Source organism: Eubalaena glacialis, chromosome 1 (assembly GCF_028564815.1).
Source record: "Eubalaena glacialis isolate mEubGla1 chromosome 1, mEubGla1.1.hap2.+ XY, whole genome shotgun sequence".
In the NCBI taxonomy this organism is placed as follows: Eukaryota; Metazoa; Chordata; class Mammalia; order Artiodactyla; family Balaenidae; genus Eubalaena; species Eubalaena glacialis.
This window is the reverse complement of record NC_083716.1, coordinates 115,963,263-115,979,372: the sequence shown is the minus strand read 5'-3', so window position 1 is coordinate 115,979,372 and position 16,110 is coordinate 115,963,263. Positions and strand designations below refer to the sequence as shown.

Genomic DNA, 16,110 nt, shown 5'->3' with positions numbered 1-16,110 from the left:
CATGATTTTTTGCTTTATTTCCAAGTTTCAGCTAATTTTTCTGATAAGAGAGAGTTGCTTCCCACATTTGGTGACGTATCCCTAGTCATATGGCAGCCATCACTTCCACAAAAGAAGCTGGAATGAGAAAGAACCCCAAAGTGATTACTGCACACATGCATCAGAAAGTCAGGACAATGTTAGTAGACTGGATTGTGAGAAGTGTTAGCCATGAATTGCCACTGTTACTATCCCGTTAGTGAATTGTAGGCTCCTTCTGTATTTCAGGGTCTCCTGAGCTCAACCATAAAATCACTCTAGGGCAGGTGGGACTATTAGGGAAATTTCTTAAAGCTTATAGACTTTTACTTTATCGACGTATTTCCTTGAATGGGTCTGTGGTTCAGCTTCTGAGGGAATCTCTGTTCTCAGCAGGGCCTCCCTGGAGAAAACTAATTAGAGTGATTTCCAGGGGCCCCAACTTCGAGGAAATCCTGAAGCTGCTGTCATCTGGGCAATGACTTGGCCTGGCAGCCAGCCTGGAAGAAGCAAGTAGTTTCTCCGCTGACTCTAGAAAAGACCTGGAGCTCCTATGATATCTCTTATCCAGTTGCTCTTGCAAGGAAGGTGATTTAAGGCTGTTTTTTTTTTTTTTTTTTTTTTTTTTTTTTTAAACATCTTTATTGAAGTATAATTGCTTTACAATGGTGTGTTAGCTTCTGCTTTATAACAAAGTGAATCAGTTATACATATACATATGTTCCCATATCTCATCCCTCTTGCATCTCCCTCCCTCCCACCCTCCCTATCCCACCCCTCTAGGTGGTCACAAAGCACCGAGCTGATCTCCCTGTGCTATGCGGCTGCTTCCCACTAGCTATCTATTTCACATTTGGTAGTGTATATATGTCCATGACACTCTCTCACCCTGTCACATCTCACCCCTCCCCCTCCCCATATCCTCAAGTTTTGATAGTGATTTTCTCAGTGATTTTTCATCTTCAAAAACGGTGGTGGAAGGAAGCAAAGTGAGGGATGACTTGCTCTCATCTTTGCGAGATGGGAGATGGGACTCATCTGGTCAAACTGCCTCCTGTCACTATTCCAGACTCTGTGATGAGGATTATGGCAGACTTTCCTACCTCATCATCTTTTTTTTAAAAATAATTTGACAGAACTTTTTTTGTTTTGTTTTGTTTTTTAATTTTTATTTTATGATAGAGTGTAGCTGGTTTACAATGTTGTGTTAATTTCAGGTGTATGGCAAAGTGATTCAGCTATACATATAGATATATCCATTCTTTTTCAGATTCTTTTCCCATATAGGTTATTACAGAGTATTGAGTAGAGTTCCCTGTGCTATAAAGTAGGTCCTTATTGTTTATCTATTTTATATATAATAGTGTGTATATGTTAATCCCAATACCTAATTTATCCCTGCCCCCTCACATTTCCCCTTTGGTAACGATAGGTTTGTTTCCTATGTCTGTAAGTCTGTTTCTGTTTTGTAAATAAGTTCATTTGTATCATTTTTTCAGATTCCACATATAAGTGATATCATATGATATATGTCTTTCTCTTTCTGGCTTACTTCACTTAGCATGATAATCTCTAGGTCCACCCATGTTGCTGCAAATGCCTGCCCCATCATCTTGATATTCTCTCAGGGGTATCTCCAAATGAGATGCAAAGCAATAATTCAGAGGCTTCTTTAACAAGACAGTTGGACCACTACATCAGCCACGTTGAACTGTGGTGGAACTAGTTCCCTACTGCTCCACAATTCTGTGGGCAACAGAAACAGGCACAATTCAATTGCTCGCTTGTTTCCTTTGCCTTCCTCTGAATTGTAAATAATAACCAAACGGGGACTTCCATAGAACATCCATATTTTGCTCTGAAGGGGCAAAATCTTGTGCCCTGCCACCATTCTGCTAAAAAGAAGGCAAATGTTTGTTTTTGGTCTGTAGTCTTGGAAAAAAAACAGTCTTTGCAGAAAACCCATACATACTCCAGCCCACCCCACAGGCACAAACATGCTGATTCTGGGAAAAGTGTTTGCTAATATCCAAATACCACGTATATTAATAAAGAATTTTTAGAGATATACATAATTCTATAACAAGGAGTTTCTTTTGAAACTTGAAATAATAAATAATTTCTTAAATGCCTCTAAAAAAGATAAGCAGCATTATGCATGATATACATAATAAATGAAAATATTTATTTTAAATTATACAGTCAGTACACAAATACATGTTTGCTGTAAAATTATTCAATAACAATCTTAGTGCTCTTCTTAGAGACGACCAATATTAGCCCAGTATGACACTTTCCAGGCATCAAAGTAGTTACATACATTTAAGTACCCTTAGGAAACACCATACAATGTTATTATTTGTGGATATATTTACTTAATCAATATACTTCTATGTATTATACCACAGCTTGCTTGCTGTACTTTTGTTTTCATTTGCTTTTTTACTTAACATATGCCATGGGAAACTTAGCATGTCAGTATAAATAGCATATTATTTTAAACTGCTATATAATATTTTATCTAATATTTTTAGTTTTTGTGTTGTTGTTTTGTTTGTTGTCATTTTTATGTCTTTATTTCATGTAGAATTTGTTTAAGGTTTTGAGGTAGGATTATAATTTTATTTATTTCCCCAAATATTATTTGTCATCTGCATTTATTTCATGGTTCCTCTTTTACCAGTTACTTGGACCTCCAGTATATATTATAAGGTTTAAAATCTCTGTGTGTAAAGAATGTGTTTCTGAATGTCCCACTCTGTTTTATTTACATAGTTTTTTTCCAGGTGCTGTGCCAACATCATACCTACAGAACATATTTTTATTTTTTTATTTTTTTTAATACTTTAATAGTCATTAAGGTATACATAATCATAACTTTAGCAACTGTACATTTTGATGTTTATCAGAAATGAATTTTACATAACAAAAAGGAAGAAGCTGCCAGGGCAGCACAATTGCAGTCTCTACCCCAGGCAGCAGACATTGGGTACAGAACATATTTTGATGTTGATTAGGACAATGCCTCCCCTCGACCACACAAGCACACCTGATTCATTTTCTTATCACTCTGTTAACTATTATCAACCACCTTCTTTATGGATTTTAGAATTAGCTTTTCATGTTCTATGAAAATGATTTTTCTTGAATGATACAAATTTTCTTGGGTTATTGATTGGGATTGTATTGCATTAAAGGAAATAACTATACATTGCTAAATTATATGGAAACATGTTCCATCTCTTTATTTATTCTTTGTGAGCCAAGGTAAATTGTTATTACTTTCTTTTTTATAGCCATAGGTCTTAAGTTAATTTCTAGATGTTTGACTGCTTTTGTTGTTAAATAGGATTTTTTTCTTGCTGTCACATGGTCTAATTGGTTATTGTTGCTCTATAGGACCATTATTGATTTGGTATGTTGATATTTATATCCATCCACATTCTTATACTTTCATTTTAATTGTAATAATTTGCCATTATTATTTTGGGGGGATATTATAGATATACAACTATATTATGTGTGCAAATAATGAAGTATTAGTAATGACTATGTATAAAGCCAAATTAAATATTTCTGGGTATAATCATCCCCCAGCTCCATTTGGAATATTTATTTTAAAATGTGGGTAAGGCCAATGATAATAATGCTTTAATGGCCCTCGATAAGTGTGGCTGAATTCTTCTTCAAAAGTTTTTCACAGCATTCATTTCTACCAAACAAACGAGGAAATAATTTCAATCTGTTGTTAACTGATTCTAAATCATCAACAAACCCTTTTCCAATTTTCTGAGGAGACTTGGTATTCTGTTTGGGTACCACAATTTGTGGTAAGGGTTAAATCAGAAAATGCCTGTGAAATGCAATGGGTAAAGGTGCTTGATAAGAAGTAAGCTCTTAGTTCAAATTGGCTTACTATCACTATTTTACTTTGTAGACATCCAGTTAGTGCCACCTGCATTATTACATAGTGTGTGTTTATTGATTCCTGTATCTGGCAAAACTTAACCAGATGCATGCCTTATCCTTAAGGAAATTACTTTTTGGAATTAAAGCCTCCACTAGGATTTCCTTCTGATACCAAGATTCTGCCAGTTGAAGGGGCAGAATAAAAACAGAAGATAACTGTTAGTTAGTGCATTTGTTTTTATTCAGCATATGCATGAATGAATAAACCTGCATGAATAAACCTGCTCCCACTTTAGAATTTGAAATCTAGATGGTAATACACCTACACTTCACTTGACTCTTGACTTTAGGCAAAGTAGTTCATATAGAAAACAACTGCTCCAAATTCAAGAAGAGAGAGAGAATGACACCGCTTATTTTTGTGAAATGGGGGCCTAACCTGGCACATTCAACGTAGTTCCAAAAAAAGAGTTCAGCAAAGGAGTTTTGTTTGAGCATGTATGATCAAGACAGCAGGCACATATGAGAAAAACAGAGGCTCTTGTTCAAGGAGGGCCCAAGGAATTGAGATGTTTCTCTGGAAGCAATGAGCATTTGTTGAGCTGACACATGGAGGTTTTCTATGACAGGTTTAGAATGATGATGGTAAACTTTTTAAGAGTTGATTCATACTCAGTCCAAGGAAACATCATCATAATGAACACACTTGATACCAAGGGCCAACAGAGGAGAGTCATACAAAATTGCTTCTAGCTAGGCTGGTGAACTAATGGTCTAAGTTGTCATGAAGACTGATACGGAAGCCAAGAAGATAAATGCATACGTGTATATTACTAGGTGGGAGAAACCATGTAAGAGATGAGAAAAAGCAAGTAGAAGCAGCACTTAGTTGTAGTACTGACCCAAATTGTTGCTGAAAGTGGAGTCTGGCTCCTCACCACTTGAAAGCCAGTACTCGAGAGGCAAGGTTGGTGGAAAGGAAAGTTGGCTTTATTTCAGAGACCGGCAACCAGGGAAGAGGGCGGACTCATGTCCAAAGTGACAATCAGTGGGCAAGAGCTTTTAAAGGGGAGTTTCAGGGTTTTATAGGCAGAGGGAGGGGCTACATGCAGAAACAGCACAGTCAGCTCTGACCGTCATCTTGAAATTGGTCATGTAGTATCTGATCAGTGTCATCTTGATTGTTTTGAGTACAGCTAATCTTCAGTTCCAGGATCTGTTTGTTCCTATTTCTTTGACACCAGTTTTTGGAATTGTGGCAGCTTATGTCATGGCTACAGTCTGGTCATCATGTAGTTAACTTCTTCCACCTGGTGGGGGTTTCAGTATCTACAAAACATCTCACAGGATACGGCTCAGAATATTATCCATAGCCCTTGAAGAGGAACTAAAAGTCCTTGACTTTACTTAATGACTAAACGATTATTATTTTGTCCTGTTGGACTGTTCTCCTTCGCTTCTGCATTTTCTCACTCCTCTGATTAAATTTATTCTTTGACTAAATTTTTCTACAGACAAGAGGCAGGCAGAGAATATGGGGGCAGGCAGGACCATTGGATCTTGCTCCATTTCAAGCTTGTCTAATCAAATATCTCATTTTAGGATTTTAGGGCTTTGAAGGTATTCAGGCTTTGAAGGTCAAGAGATCTCAGTCAGACTTCTGGCTTTGCCACGTAAAATCAATTTGATTCTTGACTTTGGCCAAAACAATCTCTCTGACACTAAGTTTCCTCAACTATGCAATGTCAATAATATGAAGAATAACTTGTTTCCCACTGAGTATTGAATGAGTTAATTATAAATGAGTTAATTATGTTTCTAGCATACAGCAAGTATGTTTATTATTATTATTTTTTTAGAATTAGAAGCATTGTTCGGATTCTTAAACAGCTTGCAGATTAAGTACAAGACTCCCAAACATGACTCTCATCTGCTTTAAGGATAATGCTACGTTTATTTTTGTTCTTCTTCCAACTTTATATTAAACTCTAGGCAAGAAGGAGTTAAAAATAAGATAAAAATGTATTAGAGCATTAGCTGAAAATTCAAATACCTGCAAGGGTCAGGAAAGCAGTCTAAATGAATGAAGTGGTCCTGGTGGGGGACGTAGCCAAGCGGACAGGGCATGTCCTGTCTTACAGGAACTGCTCCCATTGCAGCTGGGCTTTGTCATGCAGAAAAGCAGCTTTATTGTTAACAGGTTTTCTGATTTTTCAATGAATGACTTACTAGAATTTTTTAAATAGTTCATGTTCTATTTAATTAAATTAATTAATTAATTAGCTCTGTGCCAAGCCCAGTGCTAACATAAGGGCACAGTCTTTTTTTTTTTTTTTTTAATTGAAGTATAGTTGATTTACAATGTTGTGCTACTTTCAGGTGTACAGCAAAGTGATTCAGTTATACATATATATACATTTTTTTCAGATTCTTTTCCCTTATACGTACTTATAAAACATTGAGTAGTGTTCCCTGTGCTATACAGTAGGTCCTTGTTGTTTATCTGTTTTATATATAGTAGTGTGTATATGTCAATCCCAAACTTCTAATTTATTCCTTCTCCCCCCACCCCTTTGGTAACCATTAAGTGTGTTCTGTGTCTGTGGGTCTATTTCTGTTTTGTAAATAAGTTCGTTTGTATCATCATTTTTTTTAGATTTCAAATAGTTCATGTTTTAAAAACATTGGCAACTAATTAAAATAAATCCTGGGTAGGCAGAAATATGGATGAAGGGACGCATGTGTGTGAGTGCCAGTGTGTGTGTTTGCGATTGCAGGGATGGACTAAAGTGAACAGTGGAGAGTAAGGGGGAAGATGTGCGTAATACACCACATAATACGCAGGACAGGAGGAGGTCCGAAGGTGAGAGAGACCATGGGCAGTGGGGAGCCACTGTAGTTCGGAAAGCCTGGTGCACTGAAGTCAGGGCAGGGAGTGCAGGAGGAGGGGATGAAGAGGTAAGCAGAGGCCAGATCTATGCAGTACCATCTAGGCTAAGGATTTGAGCTTGAACCTCAGGATGATGCCTAGTCTCTGAAGGGCATTAAACAGGACTAACAGGATCAAATTTTCACATCTGGTTGGTCTCTCTGATTGCAAAGTGGTGAGTCTGTGGAAGGAGTCAAGGCTGAGGGGGGTAGTAAGATCCGTTAGAAGGTGGTGCTGATACCGACCAGGGTTCTTGGCCTGCACCAATCAATAGAAATTGACTATAGAGGCCACACAAGAAATTCAGGCAAGGCTTCACTGGGACTTAGGTGGTTTGCCCACCCTTCGGTGGTGCTGTGTGCAGGGGGCGTGCGCAGTGCCCTGCTTTTGCTCCCAGCTCTTCAGAAGTGGCAGTTGGGCTTTTTGGTCTTTTTGTATCTTCTTGTCCAGAATTTGCCCCAGCTGCCCATGCACGCAGTTATTTTTAGTCCCTCATAGTTTCTTTGCACCTGTTCCTTGAGGAGATGTTTGTCCAGGTGCAAGTACTGCAGCAAAGGGTCCCAGGTCCCAGGTCCCAGCCTGTTTCAGTTTAAGGGATTCAAGTGGGGGTGAGAGGGATTCAAGACATGGCTCTTAGTGTGGGAAGAAGCAGATCAATTCAGAGATACCTGGGAGGGCATATCCACAGGACAGAGTTGTGGGCAAAGGGCTGTGAGTGAGAAAGGGGAGGGAAGATTGGGGCTGCCTTTCTGTACAGTATTCAAGTTTCAGGGAAGATTCTCACCTCCATCAACACAATGCATAGTAGGTAATGTCAGAAAATGGAGAGTGCTAACCACCGGATTGAGTGTGTGTGGGTGGGGAGCATCTTTCTAGAAGCATTCTATTCTTGGTCTACAATATTACCTCTCCATGAAGAAAGGAGAGCCTAACCTCTAAAGAATAAAAAGAATAAAAAGCAGTCAGGCAAAAATGGAAATTTAGTTCATTGCACAATTTGGTTCATGTTCTTTGCGTCATTGTGTTTTATCAGCATATTGGATTGAAAGGATCCCCTTGTTTGGGGTCATTCTCACCACACTCTATATGTCTCAAACATCAAGGAGTGTATTTCTGCCAGAAAAACTACCCCAGCCACTTCTCCATTTATACACGTGTTGACTAAGTCACATGCAAGCAGATGTGCAATAGATCTTGCATTCTCCACCTCCGCTTAGAAGAAAAATGCCACTAACAAGATTTATGAAGAGTTATTCAAATCTACCACAGGGAGTGACTACAAAATAAAGGGGAAAATAAAACAAAACATTTGACTACATAAATCCTCCTCTCTTTATTCTACACCATCTCTAGGAAAGAAATAATGAACCTTTCCCTATGATCTGCTTGTATTTATAATTGATTTATCTTGTAGTTAAAAGGAGATTTACTCACTAAAATTGAGACAGACAGGAGAAAGCAATGTGGGTTTGACTTTCTGGCCTGCTTGGGTATCACTTATCAGAACTGAAAATAGAGTGGAGTTTTATCACTCCTTCAGAATAAGAGACTAGATTAATTCTTTAAAAACATTTTGTTTCAGTCTTTTAGAGGCAGCCAATGACTACCATACATATATTTATGGGTCTGATGACCTGGTGTGATTCAGAGAAGACAGAATTCTCCCTACTTCCAACCCTATTGCTAATTATTATCTTGTCCACCCTGCCAGGCTGACGTGCCAGAATTATTTTTTTTATTATTATTTTTTTTGTGTTACAGTTTCATTTATTTAACTTACAGCTTTGTTTCTTGTTTAACATGATATTCCAGGTCAGAGATAACACATTTGGAATTCACATTTGTATCCACATTGATGGGAATATATTTTTATCCAGTCATTTGCAAGACCAAGTTTTAATAAAATTGTAGCATGAGGGATTACATGTAAATGAGGCTCAGAAATGAGAGATATGTACAGTAAACAAATGACACATCAGTACTGCCCTTGTTTTCTAACTTACCTTCTCCTTTCCATTAGGACACTCTGTAGACCTTGAAGACTTGAGTGTGTCCTCCATTTATCCACTTGAATGGACTTGAGGCCAAAGCATTGTATTTCAATTAGAATTTGTGTTTTGTAAGGGCAGGCTGGCCCTGTGTCTTCTCTGGGAGCTCCCAGAATTCCCAACACCAAATCAATATGGTGTTGGAATTTGGCTTATTTCTTGGCATGTTTGTTGTCTGTCCTTACACATTTTTCTAATATCCTCTGATTTAGGTTGGTAGGATTCTAGGTTTCCAACAGTAACAAAACACTCTGTCACTTTGAATCTCCTCTATTCTTAAATAATTTGCAACAAGCATTGTGAATCTCGCTGAAACCTTCAAAATATACCCTCAGCAGAAAGTTGGGTTGCAATTCTATTCCATATTCCAGAAGGACAAAATTATTTTCTAAATAATCATTTGGGGGTAATCAATAGTATGTATATATATACAACCTACTAGTTCTAGCCATTTTGAGGGCTCAAGAGAAGGGATAGTGAAGACCAGTGATTACTAAGCCTTACCATGAACACATGAAATAGACTGATTCTTATTTTACAGATCAAGGAGCTGAGGCTTAGGGGATCCAGTGGTCATTATGTCTAATGGGCTACTGGCATGGAGTTTGACACGATGTCTGTCTGGTCCTAACATACAGCTCTTCATAGTACATGACACTCTACTGCATAAGCTTTACAACACTCATTGCCTTTTCTAACTGAGTGCACCTAACCTAGCTTGCTTCTAACTTCACCAGAGGGACAATCCCACTCTGTGCATTCAGCGTCAGATAAATGTCTGCTATAGACAAAGAGCACATTTTATTTTATTTGCAAGGAATGGAGCCATCTGAAGTTTTGTATCTTAAATATGTCAAGTACAGGATTCCACATGAACCGTAGTCTTTTATTTATTTATTTTTTGAATGGGGGAGTTCATTTTCCAGCCAGGAAACACATGCCTTTTCCCCAGGTTCTTTGAATTCCTAATTCTCACCGGAAACTAATAGAAAAGCTCAACACAGGATGCCAACAGCACAATAATTAACTATCACCAGTGCTGATATTAAACCTCAAAAATGTGAACCCTGTACCTTATATATATTTTTTCCTTTTATTTTTCCCTGCACAGGGGGAACATCATCAAGACAGAAAGGCTTCCTAGGATGCATACGCTCCTTACACTTGAATGGGCAGAAACTGGACCTGGAGGAGAGGGCAAAGGTCACGTCTGGAGTCCGGCCCGGATGCCCGGGCCATTGCAGCAGTTACGGCCGCATCTGCCACAACGGGGGCAAGTGTGTGGAGAAGCACAGTGGATACTTCTGCGACTGCACCAATTCGCCATACGAAGGGCCCTTTTGCAGAAAAGGTACAATAGAAACTTATGTTTTCCCCATATGCTGTGTTTTAGTGCCTACAGGTTGTAGTCAAGTCATAGGAAACCCATGCCCTAGACAGTCCTCAAACAATCATTTACTCTTCCTCAGTTTCCCTCTCTTTAGAGACTCTGCATAGTTCCTTAACATAATTACTCATTCTTCTTGTGTGTGGATACTGGCAGTCCAGTTGAACTGGATGGATAGAAACAGGAAAACACACCTGACGTGGCCTAGAGCCAGTTGAGCCCCGGGAGAGGTGGACTGTCATTTCTGTTGTACTAACCTTTCCAATTCCAATTTCTCCGTCCACAAATGTAATCAAAGAATCATAGAATCTAGCCCTGGAAAACCCTTAGAGACCTTGGAGCCATTGTAAATCATTTTACAATACGGAGAGTGTAGGTGAGTTAGTAAAATCCATATCATGTATTTAGTAAAATCTCCCTCTTCTGCAGATGACATGAGTGGGGGTCTGAGGCTTTAAAAGTCTTGCCCGAAGATTCACATTTAGTTCCTCAGGGGGCTGAGAATAGAGCACAAGAGTCAAAATACCTGCCCCAGGGACTTCCCTGGTGGTCCAGTGGTTAAGACTCCACACTTCCAATGCAGGGGGCACACGTTCCATCCCTGGTCGGGGAACTAAGATCCCACATGCTGCGCCGTGTGGCCAAAAAAGGAAAGAAAAAATATCCCTGCCCCAGTGCCTTTCCTCACACCCTCCTAATCTTATGAATTCATTTCATTGATAAAAGCTAAATATGTTGGATATACACCTTAAACAAGGAATGATGGTTATGGTGTAAATTCTCTGGAGCAATTAAAAATAACTACAAACTATAAAAACTCATTATTCAGTATCCATACTTAGTATTTTTCAACTAGAAGGACAAAAGATTTGGTCTACTGTCAATCTTCGTAGAATCTTTTAAAGTTTATTTTATTGATAGAAAAAAAGTTTGTTGACCAAGAACGTAAACAATATTTCAAGAGAAGCATCTAAACTATTAAAATAAAATGTTTTAATCACTTTGAAACACCATTTACATACAGACAATGATGGCAATTACAAATTATTTTTGTCAGTTCATTAAAACACATTTTTCAAATGCACCCCTAACAAACAATGCTTTATTTTCGTTCAACTTACTCTTGGAACTTAAAGACAGCAGGGGAAAAAGCACCCAGTGTTCTCTTTGAAGGACTATAATTTAAGTTCTTCATTCATTGACACTGCCCTCCTCCCCAGTTAGTTTGAATTACTTGCTTGTTATTGCTGGGAAGCATTGAGCACCTCAGGAGAAAATTAATGGTAGAAATTATAGGGCCAACAGAGTGTTGGTCCTACATGGGAGTTCAAAATAAAAGAGATCCCACCCCAGTAGGCTCTTCCTGTGAGCTAAAACAAAGTGCTCCTGCATTTTCACCCTGGTGGAAGGCTCTGGAATAACTTCCCCTGAAATTTTGAATGCCACCCTTAGACTGGCCCCACAGGGTAGAAGAAGCAAATGCAGAATAAACACCACCAAACCCAGTCCCTAAAATATACTAGCATTATTTTACAAGATCTATACCCAGTGTCTGTTTGGGAAAAAAAATAAAGAAAAACAGTAGACCTCTCTGTATTTCTCCAGAGACATTATTCAAACATCTCATAGATCATCTTGCTCTAAACTTAGCCTAATTTCCCATTGGTTCCTTTCTCTGAAACAATTCCTATTCATTATCTTCTGCCCATGCAACTGCATCTTTTTACTGTATTTCTTGAGATATCTGCTGTGCTCTCTCCCCATGTTTTAGTTTGACAGATATTTGCTTAACCTTTTCAGTTTCCTTCATATTTCACTGTGAACTTTTCCCCCATCTCATAAATCTAAGGAAATTATTTCCTTTATATTCAGCAGTTGCAAAGTATGTGAGGTGAACCTTTTAAACGCATCTTTGAGCAATGCCAATTGGCTCTGAGAAGTGTGGCTTGGGACTCAAATGGGAGCCCTTAGCTCCAAGATGGTCCTGGATAAAGCTGTTCTCTGTTAGGGGAGTCTTTTTTGTTAACTTTCCATGGCATGTATATTTTAAGGGCTGCCAATCCTGGAAATATCTGGTGTAGAATTAAGGACATTTGTCCATGACCAATGACTGGGCTAGAACCACTGTCTATTGACCCATTTTCTGTTTCTGAGTGTGATACAAAGGAATGGTAATCACAAACTAGCTAGCAGTTATTGACTGCAACATTTATTCCTTATCCCCAAGCTAGGAGGGAAGAAGCAATATTTGCATTTAACACGTAAAAATACTGACCATCACACTGGTTTAGTGACCGCTAATAAATGTCAGAGCTGGAGGTTCATCCAGCATTTTTTGATTCCTTTTTCCCGTTTTTGACCCTAATTTCATCCTGTACAGGAATGTGTTAATAGGATTCAAATATGTAGGGGTTTTTTTGTTATTGTTTTGTGTATGTGTTTCTTTTTTATTTTTGGATGTAATTTACATACCCCAAATTCACCCTTTTCAACAGCACAATTCAGGGGTTTTTACTATATTCACAAAGTTGCACGACCATCACCACTCCATAATATTAGAATGTTTTCATCATCCCTAAAAGGAATCTCATACCCCTTAGGAGCTATTCTCCTTTCTCCCAGTCCCTGGAAACCATTCATCTAACTTTCTGTCACTAGGAATTGCCTATTCTGGATATTTCAAAAAATATATAGAATCATACAATAAGTGGCCTTTTTGTGTCTGGTTTCTTTCACTTAGCATAATGTTTTCAAGGTTCATCTATGCTGTGGATTTTTCAGTGCTTTACTTCCTTTTATTTCCAAAAGAGTATTCCATTGTGTGGATGTGCCACGTTTCGTTTATCCATTCATTAGGCGATGGACATGGGATGTTTCCATTTATTTAGGCTATTATGAATAATGCTGCTATTCACATTCATGTACATTTTTTGTATGAACTTATGCTTTATGTTCCCTTGGGTATATACCTACAGATGGGATTGCTGAGTCGTATAGTAATTACATGTTGTCTAACTTTTTGAGGAACTGCCAAACTGTTTTCAAAGTAACCTCTCCATTTTACATTCTTACCAGCCATGTATGGCTATTCCAATTTCTCCACATCTTCACCAACACTTGTTACTATCTTTTCCATAAGGCACGTTCTGCTGTGAACGTGTGAAAGAATATATCACATTGTAATTTTGACTTGCATTTTTTAATGACTGATAATGTCAAACACTGTTTCATGTACTTATTGGCCAAGTGTGCATCTTCTTTGCATGTCTGTTCAAATCTATAGCCCATTTTTAAACTGGGTTATTTTTCTTTTTATTGTTTGGTTGTAGGATTTTTTTATATTCTGAACATAACTCTCATAGTAGATATATGATTTGCAAAATGTTTCTCCCCTTTTCACTTGCTTGGCAATATCTTTTGAAGCACAAAATTTTTAATTTTTGTAAGTCCAATTTATCTATTTTTTTGCTGTTGTTGGTGGTGTTTTGGTGTTATATCTATGAAACCATTGTCTAATCCAATGTCATGAAGATTTATGTCTATGTTTTCTTCTAAGTGTTTTGTAGTTTTAGGTCTTACATTTAGTCTTTGATACATTTTGAGTTAATTTCTGTATATGGTGTAAGGTAGGGGTCCTACTTTATTCTTTTGCTTGTGACTATCCAGTTGTTCCAATACCATCTGTGTACTTGTCTGTAGCCCACCTCTATGCCAACCACTATCTGAAGTGTCTAGGTATGACGGTCATTTAAATTTTTTGAATTAAAAACTCTAGATAATATATTTGGAATTCTATTTGAAAATACACCTGGAAATCTAGAAAAATAAAAACCAAGCTAATCATTCAAAGACAACCATTAAAAAGGAGATCCGATTTTCTTGTAGCTCTTTTCTTTGCATTTAGTGTAGCTGAGATAATTCTGTCCATTCCATTTTATATTCTGAATTTTCTTTATTTCATTTAATAGGCATTCCTATATAATTCATCAGTTTTAATGATTGCAATATATTCCATCTGGTGGAATTGCTTCCGTGTATTTGACCTATTTTATCACAGAGCATTTTAGTGTAGCAGTAGTAGAACTCTGGTACCAGTCCTGCCTGTGTTCAGATTCTGACTCATCTACAGTCTACACTGTGTGGCACTGGTTATGTAATTCAACCTCACGATTCCTTGGTTTTCTCGTCTGTAAAATGTGGAAAATTCAGGAATTCTTCATGAAAGATTGTGATGGAAATTTAATGAACACTTCACATAGCAATTGAAATAATGCCTGGCCTATAAAGTCTCAGTAAATGCTCTTACTATTGTTTTGGAATTTTAGATTGCCCCAAATTTTGCACATAAATAATGCTGTGATAAACACGTGTATTGATTATTCCCTTAATAATTGAATTTCAGTGAAAAACTAGTATACATATTTAGGTAATTTAGCAATTGCCCAAAACCTGTTGAAAAAATTCTATAATATATACCTTCCTGCCAACTTATATTATTTTTTTTTTACTTTTTATTACAGAAAAATTCAATTATGCACTATAGTAGAGAGAAGGGTTTCAGAACCCCCCTGCATCCATTATTTAGCTTCAACAACTATTAACTCATGATCATTTTTATTTTGTCTATAGCCTAACATCCCTCCTCCTATTATTATTTAATTTATTTATTTATTTATTCATTTATTTATTTATTTGGCTGTGTCGGGTCTTAGTTGCAGCATGTGGACTCTTCATTGTGGCGCGTGGGCTTCTCTCTAGTTGTGGCACGCGGGCTCCAGAGTGTGTGGGCTCAGTAGTTACTTGCCCCGCAGCATGTGGAATCTTAGTTCCCCAACCAGGGATCGAACCCGCATCCCCTGCGTTGGAAGGTGGATTCTTAATCACTGGACCACCAGGGAATTTTATTATTTTGAAGCAAATTCCAGATATCACATCAGTTCTATAAATACTGCAATATGTATTGTTAAAAGGTGACATAAAAATATGTATCCACAGGACTGTTATAGTGAGAAAATTTTAATAACTTTTTAATAATATGAAATATCCACTCAGCATTCAAATTCCCATTTCTTTCATTTATTTTCAGTTTGTTTGAAGTTATTCTAAATTACTTACAGCCTGACTGATTTCTATGGAACCGCTAGCCTATTCATTAAGGCCTGGTCTTTATACTTATTCTAATTCTAAATCTATTTCTATTATTATTATTAAGACCAGCTGTTGTTTATTAAGTTCCTACTTTGTGCTGTCCCTTTACATCCTCTCTTCCAACCCGTCTGCCCGCCACGAGATTGAATTCATCCCTGTTTGTGTATGAATAGCCAGCAGTTGACGGGATCTCATGAGAAAGCAGGAGGAGGGCACAGACAGGGTCCAGGCCCATGTCAATCTGACTCCAAGGCTGCCTTGGAGATACACATCCTCTCCAGCACCACCCTGACTCCTAGCATCTGCTCTGAGTTCATTACACACTTTAAGGCCTAGTCAATACCCAGCTCCTCTTTCAGGTCTTCTCACGCTGCTCCCGCCCACAGAGGCATTCAACTCTGGGACTCAATGTCTCTGTCATTCACACATCACATCCAAGGCCACCTTCCATCTGTCTTATTTCTTTTCATGTGTGTCCTGTCTTCTCAGAATCTAATCAGCACAGTTTCTTCCACCAGGTAGGTACTCAAAGGATGTTGCTAATATTGGTTATCATGGCCCTAGAGTAGCATGATGATCATTGGTAATAATCACCTTCAAGTGAAGATTTTTCTTTCATTTAGCCCAGTGGTTTCAGATGTTCAGATAAATCAATCAGAGAGCTTAAATAT

At 37.9% G+C, this 16,110-nt stretch overlaps 1 protein-coding gene across 1 annotated transcript in view; it reads left to right on the top strand.

The window, feature by feature from the left end:
• The window catches only part of CNTNAP5 (contactin associated protein family member 5), an 877,159-nt gene that overhangs the window by 753,693 nt on the left and 107,356 nt on the right, over positions 1–16,110 (top strand). Inside the window, exon 18 of the mRNA XM_061199178.1 lies at positions 10,016–10,255. Within this exon, the coding sequence (XP_061055161.1) occupies positions 10,016–10,255 (240 nt within the window). The remainder of the gene's footprint in view (positions 1–10,015; positions 10,256–16,110) is intronic.